At 46.3% G+C, this 24,400-nt stretch overlaps 1 protein-coding gene across 2 annotated transcripts in view; it reads left to right on the top strand.

Annotated features, from left to right (window-relative positions):
• Window positions 1-5,118, top strand: part of LOC139050600 (putative sodium-dependent multivitamin transporter) — a 60,666-nt gene extending 55,548 nt beyond the window's left edge. Inside the window, exons 14-15 of one of the 2 annotated variants that reach the window (XR_011508967.1) lie at window positions 3,298-3,392; window positions 4,822-4,953. Coding sequence is in view for 1 of the 2 variants with exons in the window: in XM_070527172.1 (XP_070383273.1) it covers window positions 3,298-3,392; window positions 4,822-4,977 (251 nt within the window). In the remaining variant the exon portion in view is untranslated. Of the gene's footprint in view, window positions 1-3,297; window positions 3,393-4,821 lie in introns of both variants that reach the window. The other variant, XM_070527172.1, reaches the window with a different exon arrangement.
• Window positions 5,119-24,400: the final 19,282 nt, after the last annotated feature.

The raw sequence follows: 24,400 nt of genomic DNA on the forward strand, positions 1-24,400 counted from the left end.
TTCGTACTCTAGGGGCAAAATGCAGTATGTCAATTGAAGCAACAATGGCAGTATGACCTGTGTTATCGTACGCCTTTTGGACGAGTTATCGTTCGTCTTTCAAGTTCCAGAGGGCAATCTTGGCCTCCCGCGCTTCAACTCCGTGGTCTTCGTTCGCTTGTGGTGCTCTGTTCGCGTTCATTTGCGGTTGCACATCGCTGTCTTCATGCCGCGGACTTTCCAGGAACAAGTGTGCCAGAGTGTCGTGTACCTTGCAGACCGGGCAGAGGTAGCCGCCGAGCGTCCGGCAGAGGCGGTGCGTTATCCTTCTGTGGTGTACGTGTTACTTTGTATGTATCTGAAGGTCATGCTTTTTTCTCGGCCGAGTTTTGAGTGTGGTGGAGGGTACACCGGGCGCTGAAGCCTTTAGCGTTGTAATACCACCGAATAGTTGGTGGGTACTGCCTCCGCCTCTTCTACCGCCGGTCGGACAGCGTGTGAAGCAAGGGGAGCCCGACTTTTGTGCTCGCCGACAACGGTGTGGGCCACTTTGTTCCCCTCTGGTCCCTCACGTCCAGATGCCCACGTTACGTACGTGTATGGCAATCGAGTGCTTCGTCGTTTTAGGATCTAGAGTGCATCGGCCGAGATGCGGCTTCTCGAGAACATTCTATAGGCTGCCTGAGAGTTGCGCACCCTGACCATTGCCCATGCTAACTCACCAGTTCGGGAGTCTACGACGCTGAGAGCGTACGCGTTTCGTGGCGGATACTTGGCCGCTTTGGGGTAGCGGGCGTCTGGGTCTTTGCTTGAATCTTCGTTTGACGGCGTCGGCGCGAGCCTGTCGTCTACTCTTGTGGTATATTACATGCATGCTGCGTGGGAACCGTTCAATGCAGGACTCCAAAGTCCGGTGGAATTCCCTCTTTGTTGTCCGTGTCTGCAACGTATGGCTCGCTGTAGTCCTAATGTCGGAGTGCGGATCTATCGATGGGCGTGAACTTGAGTTGTTACAGTTGGCTATTCTTGTACGTGTCGGCTAGCTTTTGTCACATGTTGTGGAAGCCCATTTTAAGAATACGTGAAGGTCAAGGGGGAGGGGTTGGTAGTACCACGACGATTTTGATTGCCTTCAGCACCATGGTGTTGAGCTTTTTAGAGCGCAGCTCTTTGGCGTCCGTTCCTGGGTTTCGCGTCGTCGTCGGCGTTGTCGTCGGCCTCGTAACCAGATCCGCCCCCCTTTCATCCCCCCAGCGCTAGCAGTGACCGACTGATACCGCTGGATGCCGCTGACGCCGCTAGAGAGTCAAGATAACGTGACTGCATAGAACACCGTCGCCGCCATGCAGAAAGAGGAGGAAAGGGTCCCCCCCCCCCCTGTTCTTGTGTGGCGGATAGGGTGCTCTTCAGTTGCCGACGCGCCGGTTATTTCACGTAGGCCCCGGCATGTCGACGAATACGTGACCACCTTCCCACGGCTAGACCTGGTTCTTAGCGCTGCGGAAGCGAGGGTATCATATTGTTTGTGTCGGCATCGGCGGCGTTGTCCCTGAAACCAACTCCGCAGCTGGGGTTGACTCACTATCGGCGTCAGCGGCATCACTCAGTCGCTGCTATCTCTTCCCTCCTCCCTTTATCGTGTTGTCCGCTTGCTGCGCGCGCTTGTGCCCCCATCGTTTGCCGCGGGGTGTACACGCCGCCCCCCTCCCCCCTCTTCCTGCGAGTCTCCGGTTGTCAAAGCGCCGGCTCGAACTTAATTCCTTTCTTCGCTCCTCCTCAAATGCAACCCCTGTGCGGTGGCAATCAGAGAGCCAGATCGGTGGCGGCGGATCTGTATATGTGCACCGCCCGAGCCGAAATTGCCGCTGCCGTTCGCCCTGTGCGGTGGCAATCAGAGAGCCAGATCGGTGGCGGCGGATCTGTATATGTGCACCGCCCGAGCCGAAATTGCCGCTGCCGTTCGCTACTGCGAAATTATCTGCCAGTTCTTTCTGAGCCATGAGCGAGACGACCTATGGAAGTCCTCCGTCTGCTGCTGCTGCTGCTGCTGCTAAACGAGATAAAGACAAACAGCAATTTCCTAACACTTATGCGGGAGAACATCCCGTTCCTCTCGCTCGTAACGCGTCCCCCGGCTGTGACAACCTCGCGAGGCACTTGTACAGATCTCGTCTTTGAGAATCAAGCATTGGTGTACCAAGTCGAACATATATCAGTCTATTTCTCCGACCACAAAGCTTCCTTCATGACTGTCAAGAACTGTTAGTGGAATCTTTGTTAAAGGAATACGTGTGAAAAATAAAAAAAATTCTGTGATAGCGCATACATGTGTTGCTCGATTTCTTTGCCTCAATCTATCGAAAAGGTGAAACAGCTTATTTGCTGCGCTCAAATTTCGCATTAGGAAGTAACGTAATCGTCTGTAATTTTTTATTTCTGCGTTCTTTAAAGCTAGGTACGACGTACCTAACTCTTAAAAATGAGTCACTCGCGTTATTAAAAGAAATGGCTTGAACCTGTACATTTGTAGGATAATTAGATACAGCTTGTCGTTTGGTTATGCAATTTCGTAGAGAACAAAGCCGTTAACCATGACATATGCAGCGGTATTATAGGTGGCCATTCTCACTGACCGCTTCGTGAGATGGATGTTATCGCCATCACATATTCGCTGCCGTGGAAGGCAACTACAATCCTCCACTTGCGACGTCACCATCAATGATAAAGAGGGCCATGGGCGAAGAGGAAGGCTGTTTGTTCCCACTGCTTCTCGAGTACAACTAAACCTTCAGACTCTGCCGATGCTCACATGTGTCATTAGATCGCGTCTCTGAGAGCTCTAATATTTGTGCATTCTGCAGTGAACGCGCACCGAATTTCAGTTGTGAGAGTTGGTATGATGAAAATCCAACCACCACCGACCAAGCATAAACCACTACAAAAGTAAACGGGCTAAAGAGCCAGAGAAAGCGGGCTGATGGCTCTGAAAAAAAAAAAACGATGAAATGATACCGTTTTGTCCAGCCCGGCTATAACTTTGTGTGTGCTACTCCCTGGAGGGCACAGGATTGTGTGCCTGCAACAAGGCAATGGAAAAACATGCCGGCTGCCTATGCACGGTGCCCTTATCTTTATTTATCAGAACGTATTTCAATCGCTCCTGACTCTTTTGAGCGCTGTAGAGGTGCTTGAGTTGCCACCTTGTCGTCGCCGTAAAGTAACTCCGGATAATTGCTGCTGTCTTCTCATGGATTTTCCAGGAATAGGTACTCCGTATTCCAGCGTAAATTGTACTTACAGCGATTTTCGATGTTTCAGGTGGTCGCCAAAACGCAAAGAGAAACCTGCGTTTGACTAGTCCAGTATTTCTGAACTTCTGGAAGCGGTTTGAATTTATGCGTCGAATGTTCTCGGTGAGTGATAGCTGAAGTGCATGCTAAGTGAGGTGATGGTTTTTAGGTTTCCTGATTATTTTTTTAAATGCCCTGTAACAGATAGCATAATTCTTGTGCTTGAGCGGGACAATTTAAAGAGGTGGACATTACTTGTACAAGAAATTGAATCGCACATCGAACTGATTAACAAAACTGCTTTACTTCCTGTTCAATTAATTTATGGGTAATATAGAAATTTATGAATTGTAGCCGAGAACTTTGCAAGGTGTAACCACTAGAAATGTATTTCCACAATGACGACAGCATTGGGATATAATTTCCCTAAGTGTGGCACAATATACATGGGCGTTCCAGTTACTTTTGTGCTTCATTAGATAAAAGAGCGTTTTGTTAAAGAAGTAAGCGGAACAATAGTGCATATTAGTGCGAGTTTGACGACCCATATCTCCGAACGGGCGTCATTGAGGAAATTCATTTAAAGTGTGTTCGGCTTACAATTTCACCACCTATTAATTTGTAAATTGCAATCTGTACCACAGAATAATCAAGAACTTAATAGAACAAAGTCAATGGCAAAGGAATGATAAGCATGTGATACATCCGTAAAGCTGGTCACAGATGTTGGGAAAGGAGAAACAAATTTATGGAAAAAAAGAAAGCGTTGAACATTATGCGCTGTGCCAATAAGCGACAAGTGGGGCGAAAAACTTTGATGCGACGTTATATGTATATTTTTTTCTCGCAGGATTGTCGATTGTGTGGCTCACTACCAGGCCATATAAGCTAGACTGTTGACGATGCCGATATATACCGCGCCTGTCCTGCTTTCGAAGTCACGTGATACCGCTCTCTGCTTGTAACGCCTACCTGCTCTTTGCACCTCTCTGACCTGCGATACCTTCTTCACACTCAGCCACCCTCTATACGCGTCTATCATGAATGAGTCGCTTGCGTTTGCGGTTAGAATGCAGCAGGCGAAGGATAAGGAAATTGTGCTGTGGCCAAAAAGGCTATTGCTTTAAAATAAAGTCCCTATAACTTTAGGGCACTCATACAAGCATGCAACGTGAGCTATTGACAGATCAAGATCACGTCAATTACAAGATGTACGAACGAGAAATTCACCGTGAAGAATGAGATTATGGTCCCTAAAAACGAATGCGTTACAGCCCGGAATGCATGTTCAGGCCGTAACGAGAAGGCTGCCCGATTTGAGCTATTTGATTTTCTACGAATGCTTTTGGCTGCGATTCTTAATGCAGGTCTCTCAGCAAGGCCCATTTTCGGTGGGCATATCTTCTCTTCTTGCGCTCACACGCTCAAAACCTTAAGCTGGGGAAACAAATTGCGGTTGGGTCGCGATGGTCGCCTTGTATAATACTATCAGCGCAATTTGTGATATCTTTAAAAAAGTGTTTAATGGCGCTTGATGTTTTTATTTTGACAGCTGCACGAAGAAGAAATCACATATGATGCTATAAAATTGCAGCAGCAGGATGACCGTGAAGACGACGAGTACTCAAGCCTCGACAAAAAGCTCTCGCCGGCATTTAAAGGACAGGACATTTATGGACTATACTCAAGTGCGGTGTGCGTCAGCTAGTCATACAACATCTTTGTTGAAAATTTGCATTTATTCAACGCGTTATTTCTTATAGCCTAAAGGCCAACCGAAAAAAAATATTCACATTGGGTAAATTTGTTATAAATGATTAGTGTATACCACTAAACAAAACTCGGCGAACCACAAAACTGGTGATTGTGTATTTTTTGTTAGCAGCCTTTACAAAGCATCTAAGTAGACGAGATGTGCACTTGGAGGTGTCACTATGACGTAAGCGACAGTACGCCGTGTCGGAAATTTTTCAGTGCATCGAGAACAGTCGCGGGCGCACGGAGGCCTTATTTCTCACTTTTTCCCGAGTACCCTGGGCATGCGTGAGATGTTGAGAGACGCATCCAGTGACCTTGGCTTCATGAACTCTTCTGGGGCCTTTTGTAGATGCCGCTTTAGTATCCGCACACCTGTGAATAATGACACCTTGTTCCTGCGAATTCGTTTTATTTCAAATATTCGTTTACAGGTTATACAGACGTTATTGTTCATACCTGAATGGTGCCTACTGCTCACGTCGCCGATGGCCATGACTACGGCAGAGCACCGAATGCAAACTGCGAAGTGGCAAACGTTAGGCTACGTGCAGCAAAGTAGAGGGTGCCAACCACTGACGACGAGAAATGGCCGCTTCGGCTTTGTATCACTTCTTATGATTACGTTCGGACAGAATCTGATGCGGCGCGCGAGTAAAACGCGCCGTCCTCCATAGCACCTCGGTAAACGCACATCAGACGCCAGATTCGGTGACGGAAAGTCCCCAGATCTCGCAACAGTGTCCGGTAAAAGTTGCCAGACGCCTCTCTCGCAACTTACACGCGCGCACGACGGTATAAGACGTGAAAGAAGCTCTCTGGAGGGCGCCGGGCGATCGGCCTTGACCACATAGCCACGCCCGGAGAACCGCACACACCAATCGGAGCACGCGGTAGTCTGGACGTCTAACACAGAGAGATAGAGTGCCAGAATGTTGTCCCCCTCGCCTCCGCTCCATGCACAAAGCTTGCGAGAAGGACAGAATGCAGCTACTCTAGGGATAGACGCCTTATCGTGGCGCTATGATTGAGCGCGGTGCCAATACTACGCAATAGTGTGGCCTCTGGGTTTCCGGAGTTGACACCGCGGGGCCACGCGTCACAGCACGTGTATCCTCCGGCGAGTGGTAATGGTGGCGTTTCTTTCGCTTTAAACATCGAAAGCCTCTATATTTGCGTTGTTCCGGTGACGTTCCCGATGCTACATCAAAAGTCAAATTTTTCACGGAGGCTCTTCTTCTGTAGCTTGCCGTAATCTAAGCTCGGACGTGGTTTAGTCGGTTTTCTTTTTTTGCACTTGCCATTTAAGCTTTATGCTTGTGTGCATAGTGAAGGCACGAAGACATCTGGACGAATACTTTGAATACACTGATGCCTTCTCTGTTTGCAACTTTGAACAGATGACTTTTATCCAAAGGTTTATTTTGTCATTTTGGGAACATTCAAGGCGGTACATGTTGCATGGAATTACTTTCGCCGACATGGAAACAAACTGCACCGGAACTCCACCATTCCGTCGCAGTGCCTTATGTCTTTTCCGTTAGCCTCAAACCTTTGGGTGTACGTTTACAGAACCTTCTTTAACGGTGTAACAAAACATGTTTCTTTGACGTTCTCGTCCTTTTCTGACTACTTGCGACCAAGCCAACAAATTTATTTCACGATTAAAAAAAATGACGTCATCGAAAGCAAAAGCCAGAACACGCAGCTTGTTCCCAAGCTAAAGAAGAAAGTGCACGTAACAAAGCAAGATGCCAAATATGTTACGAAAGGTGCACTCCTTCTTTTTGCAAGTGCCCGAGCACGCGAACATTTCCATGAACGGTATGGCGATAGCAATAGGACAGGGTTTCAACTTGTCGTAAGCATATTACGTTTTGTGGGACGCATCAGCTTGCCAGAGAGGTGTGCGGCAGCCACAACGCTAGTAGTGACATTGTGTGGAGAAAATAATAACCACAGAGCCCACAAAGTTAAGACTGCAGTGTTCTATCATGTTCTACTGAACATCGTATGTAAATACTGGTAATGCTATAATCGCGACCATACCGTCCTGTTATGACTTTCGAATAGAACATTGACGGACGCAGCAGAAAAATATTTCAGGCTCATTGTAGTTAGAAAAACCCACAAGATGTGGCTACCAGCTGTACCACTGCCATCCACAATTACGGAAATCCAGTGCTCCGTAAGCGAAAACAATGCTTACGGAAAAGCTGGAGTTCCGTATTGTGTTGTTCAACACGTGTGCATGATCTAGAAAACAAACACAGTTGGAAGTGAACGACAAGTACTGCTTTCGCCAGTGGTAATTTAGGCCCCCGGTAGGCTTGGTAGCTGAATGCTTGCCATTAAGCGCACACACACACACAAACACACACACACACACGCACACGCACATATATATATATATATATTCACACACACACACACACATATATATATACATACATACATATATATATATATATATATATATATATATATATATATATATATATATATATATGTGTGTGTGTACGAAGAGATCGCAGCCGGCGTTGTAGGGATCTGCACAACATCATCTTCGCCACCAGAGGATTGCCTACTACGGCCTACGTAGAGACACAGACGCCATCACTATGAGTTTGCATGGCACGCAAAAGTCGCACAAATTAATGAGCCGGAAAGCTGCTAGAGCGTGGTTTATTGAACGGGGATATATTGTGAACCAGCAGTGGGCACTTAGCCTCTATGACGTTGCACTTCTAAGCCCGCGGCCGCTGGATCAAATCACAGCCGCGGCAGCCTCATTTTGATGGCGGCGAAATGTGAAAGCCCCTGTGTATGTTGAAGAAGCCCACGCAATCAAATGTAATTCGTAGTCCTTCACTGTGGCACGCCTCATTATTAGATCATGGCTTTGGCACGTAAAAACCTTGAATTTCAAATTGGATATACATTGTTTGCAATGTCCAAGCAACACTGGTATTCGTCCGCCTGCTGAAATTGTAGACATCTGTTTAATATGTTACTGTTACGTGGTGTGGTTTGGAACATCCTCAAAATGAGCGTTACAAAAGACATGGTAAGGGTGCATGTTTGACATATTTTCTAGGTTTAAAAAAGCTAGCTGATACGTTAATGGTCCCAAAGGTGCTCAATTCGTCAACACTGCTTAATTTTTCTCACAATCGCATGCCCGACCGGCATGTAGATGCTATAGATGTACAATGTCACTTTTCCATCAAAAATGTATCGCACGTGCGTATATAGCGTGTGGAGCACAATTGCCACCGTAACAGATGTTTCTGTTCGGTACAGATGCTTGTCATTATGACCACTAGTTTCACCTGATACAGCGTCCGGCTTACCGCTGCTTCTGCTTTTCACGTATAAGGTACACATTTACGTAGTACCTCAATTCTTAGCAGCGACAAGCGCCGAAACTTTAGGTTTTCAGTTATTCCTGTCGTAATTTCAATCCCCAGTAACCTTGGCGGGCAAAATTTAGCCTTTTTTTTTCTGGCACGTCATCGTCTTTGCCATATGGTCCGGTTTGATATTCGAGATGATTTCTGAAGTTACACGTGCCGAAACCACAATCTTTTTATTAGTCGTTCTGTAGCAGAGGTCTCCGGATACATTTTGACTCCATTGTGTTGTTTACCGTGTACCCAATGCGCCTTACGCTGGCGTTTTTGCATGCTTGCCCTATGGAAGTGTGGCAAGCATGACTGGGATCGAACCGGCAACCTGATGCTGTGCAGTGCAACGCCATTGACACTGAGATACCGCGATGACGTTCGTGAGGGTCCTTTTGACAGTGCGGAAGTAGCCAGAGGTAAGGGCGTAATGTAAAATAGGGATGTACACGCAAAGCATTTCCAAGCTCCCAAATGTTGTCGCACAAGAACTGCGTGATTTCAGTTGTAATAAAGATGTTATAATTTGTTCTTTTTCTCGAGTACAATGAAGTAAAACAACAAACGGAGGAAGCATTATGCCACAAAAAACTGTTCACCAACGTATTCCTTGCTTTCGTATAGGTGCACAGCGAAGGAATCACGAACGAACCATTCTTTGGAAGAGTTCATTTAAAAGTGATCACGGCTGGAAAAAATAAGGAAAACGACACCCGCCATAGCGTTTTCGTGGTTTAAGAAACTTTAACCCTTTAATGAACGAAATACTTCAGGCCTCGGTGTCCTGAAATATGAAGGGCATTTTGTTCTTTTTTTGGGAATTAAATGAAAAGAATAATTTCGAACAAAAATAACAGGTTAATAATTGAAATCTATACCTATAAAAATACAAGAGCCACTGTGACCTACGTGTCTCAGTATATAACGTTAGAAACGCATAACTCTGCGTCTGCGATAGATAGGGTGGAGCACCACTACTCTGAAAGAAACATTAGACTGTGCAAACAAGCGGCGTTAAATCGGCGCAACAGCACGTCGATAGAACGCGAGTGATAAATAATTATCTATCTAGGCTTTTACGGCACAAGAGCAGTGTAAATATTAGTCTACATAAACATAATTCGTTATTTCGAAACTGGGATGCGTGGGGTTCTATCGATTGAAGACCGCGAACTTTAGTGTTTCACGTGAGGTGAAGCTAAAGTTGTAAAATTTAGCGTAGGCTCTCTTTAAAGTGCAACATTTTGTATGCCACAAATCTTCCTTGTCATGGTGCAGAATCGTAATAAGATAGTGGGATTCGTTCGTCGGATCTAAGGTTCCAGGCTTCCACGTTGGCTCGGAGACAGACTTTAGTGGATCGTATTGCAGGTTGTTAGCACTCCTTAATTACACGGCTACAGAATGATTAGGTTTATCACACAATTACAGTGTAAGCAGTGTCGTAGAAAAAAATTTTGCATTGGAGAAGCCGCAATGTCAGGTGTTATGGAACTGTCCACTATCTGGCATTACACTCGATAATGTTAACAGTTTCAAGAAGTATGCCAAGACACAACAGAAATAAAAGTATACCAGCAGTCATTTCACCTTCCTAGCTCCTTGCAATGATCATCCACAGGGATCCTCTTGAAATATCCAGGGTGTAGAAAAAAAGCTTACGAGTACAAACAGGACTATTCTAAATTTTATTTACGCAACTGCGTCTAAAACAATGTGTCTCGCACCCATTTTATACCGGAGAGCCCGATAGCCACATCGTCAGTAAAAATGCTGTGGATCCTCGTACAGTTCTGAAACATGAATTGTTTTCAGTGCAAGTGGAAATAAAACGTACTAATTAGTAGCACATCGCGTCCAATGGCGCTACATAATTGTTGTAGCTGCTCTATTCTGCAAATGACGTATAGCGAACAATACAGGAACCGAGACGGCCATATGTGAAAGTAACCGCTGTACGGTCTGTGGTCGCATTTATTGGGGAAGCATCGGCAGCGGTGGGGTCCCGATTACCGCTTGTCCGTGGCCGCCGAGTTGCTTGGGATTTTGTAGGAGCATCTAATCTTCAATTACCCGCTGGCACGCTCTCGACAGAAGTGAACCTACCGCCGCTACATGTGGCGATGGATGTGAACAAAACTCACTGAAAGTTCAGCTCGTTCTCGTACTTTCGCTTTGGGATGCGCGCAGCAGGGCTCGTTTTAGAGGAAGTCCTTCGAAACATAGTCGAAACCCTCACATGCCTTAATGTCAACCGTGATGCTCAAGGTGCGAAACCTTTGTTTTGTGTGGCACTACAATATAATAACTTTCAAATACTGTTATTGAACGTTGAATCCCGAATCGAGTATGTTCGATTCAAAGAAGTAAAATCTGCTGGCTTCCAGAGAGTCGCTGAATAATGCAGTCTTTTTACTTTTCAGGGATCAAATGCGTGTGTTGCTTGAGCTAAATATGATAAACATTTATTTCCCTTTGAGTAAAGCCCCTTGGAACGACCAGATTGTTTTCGATATCTGGAGGCGCAGCATGATCACACGATGTAAGAAAGTGATATTTCAGAACGAACGATGAACTATCTGTACAAAACCTTTGTCTTTACAAGGTTTAAAATTATGCGTCCGATTTAATTCGGCTGATATTTGGAAGCGGGCGAGAAGGAAAAGGAATCCCAGATCTGTAAAGCACGTCACTGAAATCTGACGAAGCTTACAAATCTAGCAAGTAGAAAGACAAAGCAAAGCGTATAAAAAAGCACAAGTACCAGAAACGCTGATAAGCGGACTATGCCGAGAAAATGTTATTACGTCATAAAAAGTGCGGGACAAGATTTCTTCATTACTAATTACTCATATCCAAAGTATGCTAGTTAGTGTTTCTGTGAATAAACATTTCTCATGAAGTTTTGGTTTCGGCTTACCACACCATCGTAATAGAGGCCCCTCGGATCTTCCAGATTCTTCGCATCTATCCATTCCTAAAGAAGTGCATAAAACATGACAAATTATTTGATACTTCAATGCAATTATAGAGTCCTCATTGTGTCTTAATAGCACACGCGCTAAGAGATGCACCCTTATCAGTTTCATGACGCCCCGTGTGGCAAGAAGCAGAAAAAAAAAGATTATTTGCGAACAGACTGAATTTCATAGCAATCCGGGTAAGACTATTGCGAATACTCACAGGGTTCAGAACAGCCGTGAATAATGCTGTCATTTTCGCAACACAATCTAGCACCGCCTCACGGTAGACATCGAAACCCTGCGGAGGATAGAGTGACAGACAAGCTTTGCTATGATCTCCGGGGTGCAGCTGTGCTCGCGTAACAGTCATGCGTGAGCAAAGTACATTAAAAAGTAAACAAATTAGTGGCGCACCCGTGAAAAATGAGCACGTACTGTAAGCTTGATTACTGTTTGAAAAAAAAAAACGCTGTAGAAACGGTATCTTCTCTCATTTGACCCAACGCTTTCACAAAAAGAAAATAAAGCGATAGCCTCGAAGTTTATTGCAACCGCATATTATCTTGACTCACTTCTATTTGCTTTTTTTATACTTGAAAAGTGACTACCCGCCTCCGGGAAGTTGCGGACGTTCATAGGAAGCAAGCTGGCTGAAAGCAACATATACCAATGGAAGCCCCATAAAACGAGGGTGCATAAGATTAGGCATCTTGTTTATATATTGTCTGTATATCTAAATATTATCTGATCATCCGTGCTCAAAAATTTTGTCCTGTACTGAACTCTGTAGACACAATTCCGGCAGAACATACTTCGTGATGATTGTCCAAGTTCGGGCGAGAGCATTCACACACACACAAACAAAGGCGCACACACACACACACACACACACACACGTATATATATATATATATATATATATATATATATATATATATACATACATATATATATATATATATATATATATATATATATATATATATATATATATATATATATATATATATATATATATATGATTGCAGAGCCCTATGGCTGGAGAAGTGGACGATGAACGAGCGCGTGCTTTACAATGAAAGTATGGCGTCACAGCCAAGCCACGTCTCTTGCTTCTGATGTTACACAAGTCGACAGGATAAACCTCATCAACCTGCCATCGCTACCCCGAAGTCTCCGCTCAACATTCTAAAGTACAAAGGAACAGCAGTCATCCCTGTCGACAAGTGGCTCTGTCTTTTCGAGCCAAAGGCGCCTAAAGCTTCCTGGACGCAGCGCGATCGGGTCAGTCGCTTCAGCGAATACATCAAAGGAGAAATGCTCTAGTAGTACCTTAAAGAGATATTGGGCACCAAAGAATCATGCGAAGACATCAGGTCCGGCATGCAGGATCGCTTTTCGACGACCAATGGATATTTCCAAATGTTCATTCAATACCGACTGAAAGGAAGACAGTCCATCACGGAGCAGTACGACGAGAAAAGATGACTCGATGCCTTGGCCTAGCTCAAAGAGTGCCACATAATCTTTGAGTTGACTGACAGCGTGCCTCCTGACACGGAACTAGCGCTAATCTTGCAACTCGCCCTCGGAGTGGCTCGCCGCTGCCGAAAAGATCGGGAAATCAATGAAACAGGTGAGAGGACATTCTTTTTGTGGAATTCTCAATACAATGTCAAGCGATCCACTTTTCGTGTACAGACCGCAGCACTCAACTTTCCATCTAGCCCGCTCAGTCTAGACTGCTGAGCAGCTGGTTTCCTCCGACAGTTTCGATGGCACAATGAATGTCCGCGCCACGGCAACCTGTCAGCCCTTTAGACTGCAACGGGAAACGAGAACAGCTACCCAGAGTTCCACCAATACGCTTTAAAGCTATCATCAATGGAAAACCACTCTAGAAGGATCGACATTTGGGCGAGTTGGTACTGGTTGAACATCTTGAAGGGGCAGCGCAATAAGACGATGACAGAAGGCAGACACAGAAGCGCTGTCCTGTGTGTTTCCTGCCTTCTGTCATCGTCTTAATGCGCTGCCCCTTCAAGATGTTCAACCAGTACCAACTCGCCCAAATGTCGATCCTCAGCGCTGTCCTGTGTGTTTCCTGTCTTCTGTCATCGTCTTATTGCGCTGCCCCTTCAAGATGGAAAACCACTCATTGCAACTCTCGATACAGGAGCAAAAATTACTTGTATCAGTGAGGCAGTACACAGACAGCCCCGACTCCAGTTTATGAGAGACTATAGCATCGCGGTTCAACAAGTTACATCAAGCATTTGAATTTTGAGTCGCGTAATCATTCAATTGGAGATTGCAAACATCACAAAGTAGATGTTCACCTGCTGCAAGGCATGGAACGTGGTTTATCCTTGGCCCAGACAGTGCCTAGTTCTTCAGTCTTTCTTAAACTTGAATGCACACGATCAGACGCACGAGGAAAGCACCGAAATCTCTTTGATCAAGAACCTGACAAATGAGGATTTGGCAGAATGGCAAGACGCTATGTCCGAATGTCTTTTAAATAAATATGAATATGTCTTCTCGAAATCCCAGGTGCACATTGGATGCATCTCTACTGCGCAATATAATGGGCTCTATACCGTAGAACTATTCAAATATATTTTCATTCCAATCTCCTGACGTCAAACTTGTGTAACCGCCGACGCAAGCATAGGGCGGTAACCCACAGGGTTGCGTGTACATACCAATCAAATGCTCTACTCGTTTATAAGAGGTCACTTATGTATGCTTTAAAAACGAATAAAATGGCCTACAATGAACGACTTGTCTTATCTAATTGGCGGCGAAAAGGCGAGGAGCACGCTCAAGTGGAGAGGAAATCGATGAGGCCGAGCCAGTGCACTGAAAACTGAGGACCGGATGAAGAGGGGGGTGCCGACGTCTGCGATTGGTCCGCTTTCTCTTAATTGGCTTGAGGTGGTTGGTCGAAAATTGCGGCGGCATGCAACGGAACGTTAAGAATGCCGCTAAAACGGACCCTCAGTAAAGAATACTTGGCAGAGCGATGTCGTAAATGGGCCGAAAGGGCTTGAAAATATTACACAGCCAAGCAAAAAAGTTGTCTTAATAAAGGCAAAATGAGACATCAACCAAAACCGTGGCTAAGGGCTACAAAGGAAACCCACACGGGTTTCTCTAAAGAAAACCTTCGCATGTAAGAAGAATTCGTCCTAGTCCGGTACTGGAACCCGGGACCACCGCCTTTCCGGGGTCACCGCTTTACCATCCGAGCTAACCAGGAGGCTAGCATAGAAGATTTTATTGTAGGCAAATGAAACCATGCTCTACGGCAGGTGTGAGTAGCCAGTGCCTCAGCGATCGGCGGCAGCCATCTTTTATTGCTTTCGGAATGGGGCACCCTGCGGCTATTCAGAAAGGAAGTCAGTTTTGCTCGGCATATTATTGCACCTTTAACGCGTAGACGTCACTTTGGTGCGGTGAGTTTTCGCGGTTGTGTGACATTGCATGACATACAGGTGAAGCAGGTTCAGCCCGAAAACTTTTGACTAATAGCCGAGGACTAATGGCGGAAACGTGTCGAATCTGAAATAAGTATTTTTCTTTTGTTCGGTCCAATGATGCATAATCAGTGTGTGCGCGACATATGAGATGGAAAGCTATCGCGGTTTTCTTGACCTAGCATGAGAGAAAGGTGAACTGGGGTTGGTTAAAAATGTTTTGACCAATCGCGGAGCGCTGATTGCAGGATCGGAACAGAAAAGCTTGGAATAGATTTACGTTGCAGCGCCCAGGATCACACTTATCAATGCTGTTCCCTTTCATGGTACACCATGCAGATGTTCGCAAGCAGACAGGGCAGAAATAGAAAATCAGGCTGACATCCTTGTTATGCAAAGTGTTGTAAGGTGATTATTACCCCCTACGCCACACCGGTCATTCTAGCGGAATAGAAAGAGAAGTGACGCAATCGTTTGCGTGTTGACTACTGCAAGCTGAACTCCGTAGCGGTGCCCGATTATCAGCCAATTCCCGGATTGAAGGTGTCCTTGGCCACTAGGGAAATGCTAAGTTTATTACTACATTGAATGTGAGTTCCGGATACTGGCATGTCCGAATACATCCTGACAACATTCAGTAAACTGCATAAATTGTGATGAATCGCCATTATGAATGGCTTGTGGTGCCGTTCGGGTTAAAGAACGCTAATGCTACATTTGAAATAGCCATGAAGTCAATAATGGCGATACATAGGCTCGATAATGTTGTATCATTCCTAGTTAAAGGACACAATAGACGTAAAGCATTGCTATGGAACTGGCTTCCATCTTGTCTACCTTTATTCTCACCTCATTCTCCCCTTTTCCTGTAACCAGGTTCCTGCGCTTCTTCATCTTCTATTCGAAAGCTCATACCGCTTCGACCTTCCAGGTTACTTTTGCTAACCCCTCCTGGGGTAATACTTGAAAGCGGTTCCAATCGAAGCATGTTAAATTGAGCCACGTTCACTGATGTACCACGCACTCCTCAATATTCCTTTCTGAGTGGCAGTCTTTGTCACAGAGTAAGGACCATGAGATTTGGCACTGGATTCTCTTACTACTTTGCTAACTAGAACGAGGTCGGGGACTTGAATGTCTGGGTTATCTGAGCAATGTCTTTTGTCAAAATTTTTTATGCGAAGCATATTACGAGAGCTCAACCCAGCTCCTCAGGCGCGGCGGTGTCGCCTTCAATACCACGTGACACCGTGACGTCACGACAGAGGAGAAACGGGGCTCCAACTCGCGGCGTCGCTCGCGGCGTCGCGGCGGTATATAAGCAGCTGCGCTTGCCTCTGCTAGACACTCACGAGGTGAGATGCCTCCTGGAGACAGAGCTGCTCGTTGGAATGAGAAGCGAAGGTTGCGGCGTGCTACAGAGACTGTTTCTAGGTGGCTTTGCTACGGCGCAGCGACTACGCGCCCCGCATGGGACGCGGTGAGCGTCGAGCAACGCAGCGTTCGGCGCGACAACGAAATGTGCGCCTGAGCAAGCGCCGCACGCCTGAGCCGACGCCGACAACACCGGATTTTCTGCGACACTAGCTCCTTAACGCTGTCACGTTAAAATAAGGGCTAGTATGCTTCGCATCCTGGGCTTAACCTTAGCTAAGCCACAGCCAGTTTTTTATGCGAAGCATATTACGAGAGCTCAACCCAGCTCCTCAGGCGCGGCGGTGTCGCCTTCAATACCACGTGACACCGTGACGTCACGCCAGAGGAGAAACGGGCTCCAACTCGCGCCGTCGCTCGCGGCGTCGCGGCGGTATATAAGCAGCAGCGCTTGCCTCTGCTAGACACTCACGAGGTGAGATGCCTCCTGGAGACAGAGCTGCTCGTTGGAATGAGAAGCGAAGGTTGCGGCGTGCTACAGAGACTGATTTTCTAGGTGGCTTTGGCTCAACTCTTGCAAGATGGGCTGGGTGGGAATCGAACCAGGGTCTCCGGAGTGTGAGACGGAGACGCTACCACTGAGCCACGAGTACGATGCTTCAAAGCGGTACAAAAGCGCCTCTAGTGAATGCGGTGTTGCCTTAGAAACGAGCTGTTTGTAAGGCTCAGGCGTGCGTCGCTTGCTCAGGCGCACATTTCGTTGCCGCGCCGAACGCTGCCTTGCTCGACGCTCACCGCGTCCAATGCGGGGCGCGCAGTCGCTGCGCCGTAGCCCATTGTCTTACACCCCTTGGCGAGTCGACGGGAACGCTGTCGCGTTCCGCTCTTGAAGGCGAAGCAGAGTAACGCATGAGTTGTTTCTTCGTCTAGCCGAACCAAATATAGCCAAGCAACAGCAGTTCACCAGGCTAAACAGTGGTTCAACAACTAAAATAAAGGCTAGTATGCTTCGCATCCTGGGCTTAACCTTAGCTAAGCCACAGCCATTTTTTTCGTTCGTTTACGGTACCTCTCCTCCTCCGATTTTTGTTTCCTCCCCTCGACGATCTTGAGATCTTCGAACAGCCCCAGCTCACGGTCCGGCTGAAGAATATGGGTTTCTCCTGAAGAAGCGAACTGTGGGCTACATCCCAAACCACGTGTGTAGGAGCAATTGTGATGTCTTACAGCTGCTTCTAAAGAGCATTTTCATCCACCAGGGAAACTATCGTAAATCCTGATGTATTGTTTCACATACCATATAGAATGCCCTGCAAGCCCATTTGCTGCGGAATGGTATGGCGCACAAAATTTGATTGATATATGGTGGTATCGAGCCCATCTTGCTAGTTTTGCAATCATGAACGCTGGACTATTGTCACATACGATCGTCCTGGTTTTCCTGAACACATCCCGTTCGATGAGCGCGATGACACTAGTCGCATCTTCTTTTCCTGCCTATGCCGCGACCACCTTGATGCATTCATCTATGGCCAGAAGAAAAGCTTGCGTTTTTTGGACTCCTCGTTTCTTAATTACCTCAAAAAATCCAGGTGTATCACATCAAAAGGCACGTTCGAGTGGCAAGGTAATATGATGGCGTCCATAGGCTGCTTATATTTCACTTTGTTGACTTGACAATTGTGGCATGAACGAACGTATTGATTGACGTCTTCTTTCTTGTGAGGACACGTAAATCTATTATGGAGCTTGTGGGCGCGCCAAAATCCGTCGCGCCCTCCAGATCCTGGGTTATCGTGGTGCAAATAAAGCACCCTGGAAGCAAGTGTTGGCGGGACTTGAGAGCGACCTTCCATAAAAACCAATTGCTCAGTGTCTTCCCACAATTTTACTTCATTGATTTCTTCCGATTGTTCTTTGCTGGCCGGTATTGTCAGTCTAGACAATGCATCTGCATCAGTCAAAAGGCGTCCAGGTCTGTGGTGAAATCGAACTGCTGCAAGTAGTTCACCCATCTGGCGATACGTCCCTTAGGTTGGGTCATATTCAAGAGATGAGTTAGGGCCTGGTGATCGGTGAACAAAGTAAACTTCGCACATTCTAGGTACGTATGAGAGTACTGAATTGATTTAAGGACTGCCAGAGCTTCCTTTTCAGTAGTGGTGTAATTGACTTCAGATGGTTTGAAGGTGTAGCTAAAAATAAACTACTACGTGTCGCTTTTCTCGGCCGGATGATTGTGGACATTACTGGCACAAGACTGCTCCATTTCCATAGTATGAGGCATCGGTATTCATTTCAAGGGGTAAAGTGAAATGTGGTATGCTTAGAAAAGGGTCAGCAGAGATTCTGTGCAACAGATCATGGTAGACTCTCTCCCATTCCTCATTCCACTCAAATGGAACCTTTGTCTCCATTAGGCGCGTGAGCCATCTTCTTTTATGGCAAAATCTCTTATGAAAGGTCTGAAATGTTGCGCTAATCCCAAAAACAGAAGCAATGAGTGGACGTCATATGGTATTACCTGTTGGGATATCACCTCGACGGACTCTTGTGCTTTTGGTAGTCTAATCCAAGACTCTTCCAAGAAACACATCTTTGTTTGTTGCAGGAATGCACTTTTCTTTAAATTACCCTGAGGTATGCCAAGCTCAAGGCATTTGATACCTGAGACAGCTCTTCCTGATGCTCAGCCTGTGTTTTGCAGAAGACGATAATATCGTCTAAGTTCGCGTTACAAAAGACACCTAGGAAAGGCTTCAGGACTTCGTTCATAGTCTTTTGGAACCATGCTGGCGAGTTTTTCCAGCCGAAAAAGGAAGCCGTTTATACTCGTACAGATCGAAGTGCGTGATAAAAGCAGTGTACATCTTTGTTTCTTCGGTTAGGGGGATCCACCCGACAAGTCAATACGTGAAACGTTTCGGCCACCACCTGTGTCATCTATAATGGTGTCTATCTCTGGCAGGGAAAATGGTACAAGTTCTGTCTACCGATTGAGAGCCCTGTAATCTGTGTACAGTCTGAAAGTTCCATCTTCCTTCTGCGCAATTGTTATGGGAGAGGCGAAGGGTGACACCGAAGGTTAGATTATATCGGTGTCAAGCATCTCCTACAATTCTTTCTTCAACCATATCTTTCGCTCTCTTGGCACGTTGTAAGGTGATATTTGGATGACGGTCTTGTCAGTTAGTTCTAAAGGCCCATTGTGTGACTTCATCGCTTATGGATAGCTTCCTATGCATACCGGTTCAGGGTAGGTCGTTGCAATATACTCCGCGTACTTGACAACTCGTACGGTATATTTTCTACCCTGCTGTGCCTCTTCCCTTGACAGTCCTTCCAATAAAACCACATCGTCCTAGCATACGTTGATTTTTAGTTTCTTTATATCTCGTCTGGATAGCAGAAAATTATAGCTCACCCCCTCTATCAATAGTACTTCACTCTCTATTTTATGACCTTGGAGCTCGATGGTTACTGAGGCCCACTGATTATGCGTTGTCACTTTTCCGTCGTAACCTTGCACCTGAGGTACTTTTCCACTATGCAGGTGACTTGCATCTACCAGCTTGGCATTTATTATAGACACAGAAGCACCGCTGTCAACCAGAGGCATCATATGTATGTTTCCCACTTTGACAGGAATCTGAAGTAGGCTAGAGCAAGCTAAATAAACAGTCTCAGTTGTGATTGTCTGGTCGGACTGATCAGCATTGTTTATTAGTTTCTTTGTTTCTTGTCGTCTGAAACTCTTGAGCGTCTGAAAGTAGGGGGACATGGTCTTTGTCGACGTTATTCACCCGACCTCTGGGAGCGCGCCAACCGAAGCTCTCTATTCTGCCTGCAAGGTGGCTCGGTTCTCGCTGATTACGGGTTGACCAATCTGCGTCGGTCCGTCTGAACCGACTGCGTGAGTTAGCGGTTATATTTTATTCTGAAGTGGATGGTATGTCCTGGAGGCACTCCAGGAGCCCGTCCATAGTTTTAGGGGATCGTACACGCACATGCTTTAGTACTTCCGCGTGCTGTCCATGCATTATTAGTGCTTCTTACGGCAGTAGCACTAATAATTGTGGCGAAGTAGGAAGCATGGGCTCGGCCAGCTTTAAAAGGCGTCGTTTTTCAAAGAAATACTCGACGAGGGAGTCCTGCTTGAATTTGAATTTTAGCGCGGCGTCCCATCTTTGCACTGGGTTGCTTCGGAATGTGCGACAAGGATTTTTTTTCTACTGGTTCCAGGAGTTGTCAGCTTCTTCAATATTGTGCAGATCGTACCACTTCTGTGCAACACCTTCTATGTAACTACGCATGTTAGTAATCGTGTCCTCATTAGAGGGCCATTTGTTCTTCCCAGTGGTATATTTATAGAATTCAAGCCAACTTTCTGGACTTGAAGACATGCTGTCGCACGCATCGGATTCTGCAAACTTACTCACCAGCTTCTCAGCGTTTAGAGAAACTATAAGCGATGCCACCAGTTGGTTTGTTCCGCAATCTGTTCTTGCTCTAGCTGAAGAGGTTTGAAAATGAGGCTCACTTCTTCTGTCGAAGACCGTGGTCCAGAGTCCTTTGGACGCATCTGTTGAAGAACTAATTCGTCGAAGATCGCCAGACGCAAGTTCACTTTCACAGCACCCTTCCGACGTAGTTCAGCAGTGTCCACAGAAGCCTTCTCTAAAACCAGGTTCGCGAGTTCTGCCGAGTTGAGTTCGCTAGGTAGTTCCACCGCTGGCTCATCTTGAGCTTGGTAGAAGGGTTGAAATCCGGACCAGTTTTTACATACTTGAAGGAAAAAACCAGTTTAAAACACAAAGGACAAGAGGAAACGTTCACACCACAACGCTTCGACTATCAACTGAGCTTTCTTAGAATCGGTGTAGTCCCAGCAAGGCCAGCAGAGAATGCGCAACCACATCATCGCTAATCACAGAGCATGAAAAGACAAGAGATCGCTTCTATCGTGACCGGCCTGGAAATGCAAATTCTTTTTCATGTAAGCGCACCAAGGTGGTACTAATGCAGTCGTCACGTAATAAACTGATGTAGTACGCTTCCCGGATTTGTCGCCCTTCTTTGCCCTTGCCCCTACCAAGAATCGTTACATTGCTGAACAAAGGGTGTTACGTTTCGCCTACGATGCGCGGTATAGCCGGCGCGGATGCAACAGACGCCGAGGCTTCGTTCAAAGCGGCGGACATTTTCACCCGTTCGGAGCTGCCGCAACGCATCCCCGCCAAGCGTGTCCAGGCATGTTTCAGTGCCACGTGTCTTCGTGTGTGCGTGTGTGTGTGTGTGCCCACGCTTGTCAAAGCGCGGCAGCCGGGGAGAGGAGCTCCCCAAGTGTGAAGCGAGGAGGTCTGACCGGCGCCGGCCCGGCTGAGGCGTCACTACACTCGTCTCAACATGTCTCTCAGCTCGTCCGTGCCCCGCCGTCACGTGGTCTCATCCCGTGACCTTCCTTCTTGCCCGCGACGCCAAGAGTATAAAAGCAGCTGCCCCCGGACGCCAAGAGAGAGGCTCCGATTTCTTCTGTTGAGTAACATGCTCTCCCGTCTCTCCACTTCGGTCAAGCTGACCGGCCGCTCTTTTGCGATGCTAGAATAAACAAGTTGTTCTGTTAGCAGTCGACTCATGCTTTGCCAGGACCTTCGGATGCTTCCAGTTTTGCCCCATGCCGCCAGGCCAACGCTACCCTTGGTGCTTGCGACCCAGTAGCAACAACTCGTGCCAGCGGTGCGATTGTAATAACGGGTGTCAGCACTGAGGTTCCAACAAGGGTAACAACCACATTCATTGCAAGGCGAGGCAAGCTTGCACCGTTATCTGACCCCAGGGAGGCTTGCCGCACCATTGCAATGAATGTGATATACACACGAATGTAAGTTAGGTGGCTCAAGAGCAACTCTTGAGCATATACTCTGGGAATGCATTGGGCCGACGAGTAGCAACTGGGAGACAGCCTTTGGCGAGAGGCTCCGCGCGCGTTGGTTTGCTGTGCTGCTCCGATCAGCCCCCGAAGATCAACCGTGGGCAGTCCTGCGGGCCGACAACGACGCCAGAGCCCAAGGGCAGACGCCTAGGCAGGGTGAAGCCCACCCTATTAACTTACCGGACGAAAATAAAATTTTCACCATCACCACAAATAGTAAAAAAAACTTCACCTATTTGCGATTCCCAAGCATTTTTGCAATCCTCCGATTCTATTCCTTTCAGCATGTCCGACCATAACATGAACGGAATTTCATGCTCCGGGCTAGGCTGAGCATATATAGAGCTTGCCCTTCTGGAACATGCTGCATAGAACGGATCTCGATATTGAGGTAGTCGTTTAATAACTTGAAACAAAATAGAAAATAGGTAAAAGTCAACTCAGTAAAGGTACACCGCGCACGGAATGTTTCTTTAGCAAGCAGTGTAACCTATAATATTAGTGGCCGATAGTTTTATAGGTCTGCAGGTGACAGCTGAGTCCTCGCAATGTTTTGCATGAAGGAGTACAAAAGCGTTCCTCTGAAAGATCCCACCAGATTATTCTAGCTTATCAAGGAGCATGGTGGTCATATTTGTTGTTATCAATAATTCATTTTGGGAAATGAAATTCACCTACCTTAGACTTCTTCAAGGCCGCGTACTTGTGCCAGCAGAATCGAAATACGACGCACATTTTCGATGCTGCCTGTATAAAAAAGATTCGTTACATTACCATGTTAATTGTCCGACGTCACATTGAAACTGATGTCACGTTTCCTTGCGTAACGTTTTTTTTGTAGGTGTGACCCTTGTTTCGTTGCTCTCTTGGGCATACCACATTAGAAAAAAAGTTTGTTGCTTACTCTTTTTTTCAAGGCTGTTCCATAGAGACGACACATTATTTGTTGCACTGTTCGCACATGAACCATGCGTGGTCCATTGTTGCAGTCTTGGTACCCCTAACTACAACGAATACTTCTTCAATCTTTCAACCTAGGGTTGTTTTACAGCAGTTTACAGCAGTACATCCAGCATTGTCTAATTTTCTTTGCCCATATCCCGTCAAAGCGTTTGCATACAGGTTAGCTGTACGAATGAAATACTAATAAATTGCACTGTGTCGCAACTGAGTAAAATACAGGAGTAAGATACAGCTATGGCTATAGTGTGCATAGCAGTTCATCACTGTGACATGTGTGCAATTGCTGCAAATACTTACACAACCTATTTTGCTACGTTGCATAACACGCCTTTTAACTTATACGTAAACAGTTAAGCACTTGCGATGATGTAAGGCACCGAAGGAAATATCCACGGGTTCCTAATGGCTCCATGTCGTCACCTAATATTTGCTGAAACATGAAAAATGTTTGCCACAAAATTGGAGCACGCTATTGACTAACATTGCACTCCAGCGCCCGACAGTGCGTAAACACTCTGAAAAGCTTTAATTCGCTAGCCATGGTACACAAGAGTCATTCTTTTCGCAGGATGAATGGTAGCCTTGCTCTGTGCTTTTCCAGAGTTGCCTATGCGCCAAACTCCTGCTGCATAAAAAAAAAAATGTTGGGCACTATGCACTAAGGATCTCTTCAGGCGCTGTATGCCAGACTATCTTTAAAAGTGGATACTTTTTTCAGTATTCTGAATTGCTCATAATGGAAGTTATTATATGCCTTGCAGACTCAGCTATAGTGCACTCCTTGTAAGCTACGTCCAAGAAGGTGGTACTCAAAGGACAATTTCTGTCTCTCTATCCTTGTGTCACTGCGAAACCAAACCCACTTCTGGTGTTTACATCTTCGTTGCGTAAATAAAAGTTAGGTTGCAGCATGTTAGGTGCGAAAAGCGTGACATGAGCAAGCGGCACATCGTTAGGTGGACTACTGGTTAATGCTGACCCCCTGGGCTCCTTTGACGAGCACATAAACCTCAGTACACAAGCGTTTTCACAACTCGCCCCCATTAAAATGCGGACGCCATTTCTGTGATGTAACCGGCAACCTCGAGCTCAGCAGTGCCGCGCCATAGCCACTAAGCTACCGCGACAGGTCACCATGGAAACGTTACAGTGAGGTAAAGGCTAATCAACTTCAGCCATGTTTAGGACTGCACAAATGATACGGCGTAAAACAAAACATTTCAGGTTTCGCAATCTGTATGCGCTGTATTGCACAGATAAA

Source organism: Dermacentor albipictus, chromosome 10 (genome assembly GCF_038994185.2).
Source record: "Dermacentor albipictus isolate Rhodes 1998 colony chromosome 10, USDA_Dalb.pri_finalv2, whole genome shotgun sequence".
NCBI classification, from domain to species: domain Eukaryota; kingdom Metazoa; phylum Arthropoda; class Arachnida; order Ixodida; family Ixodidae; genus Dermacentor; species Dermacentor albipictus.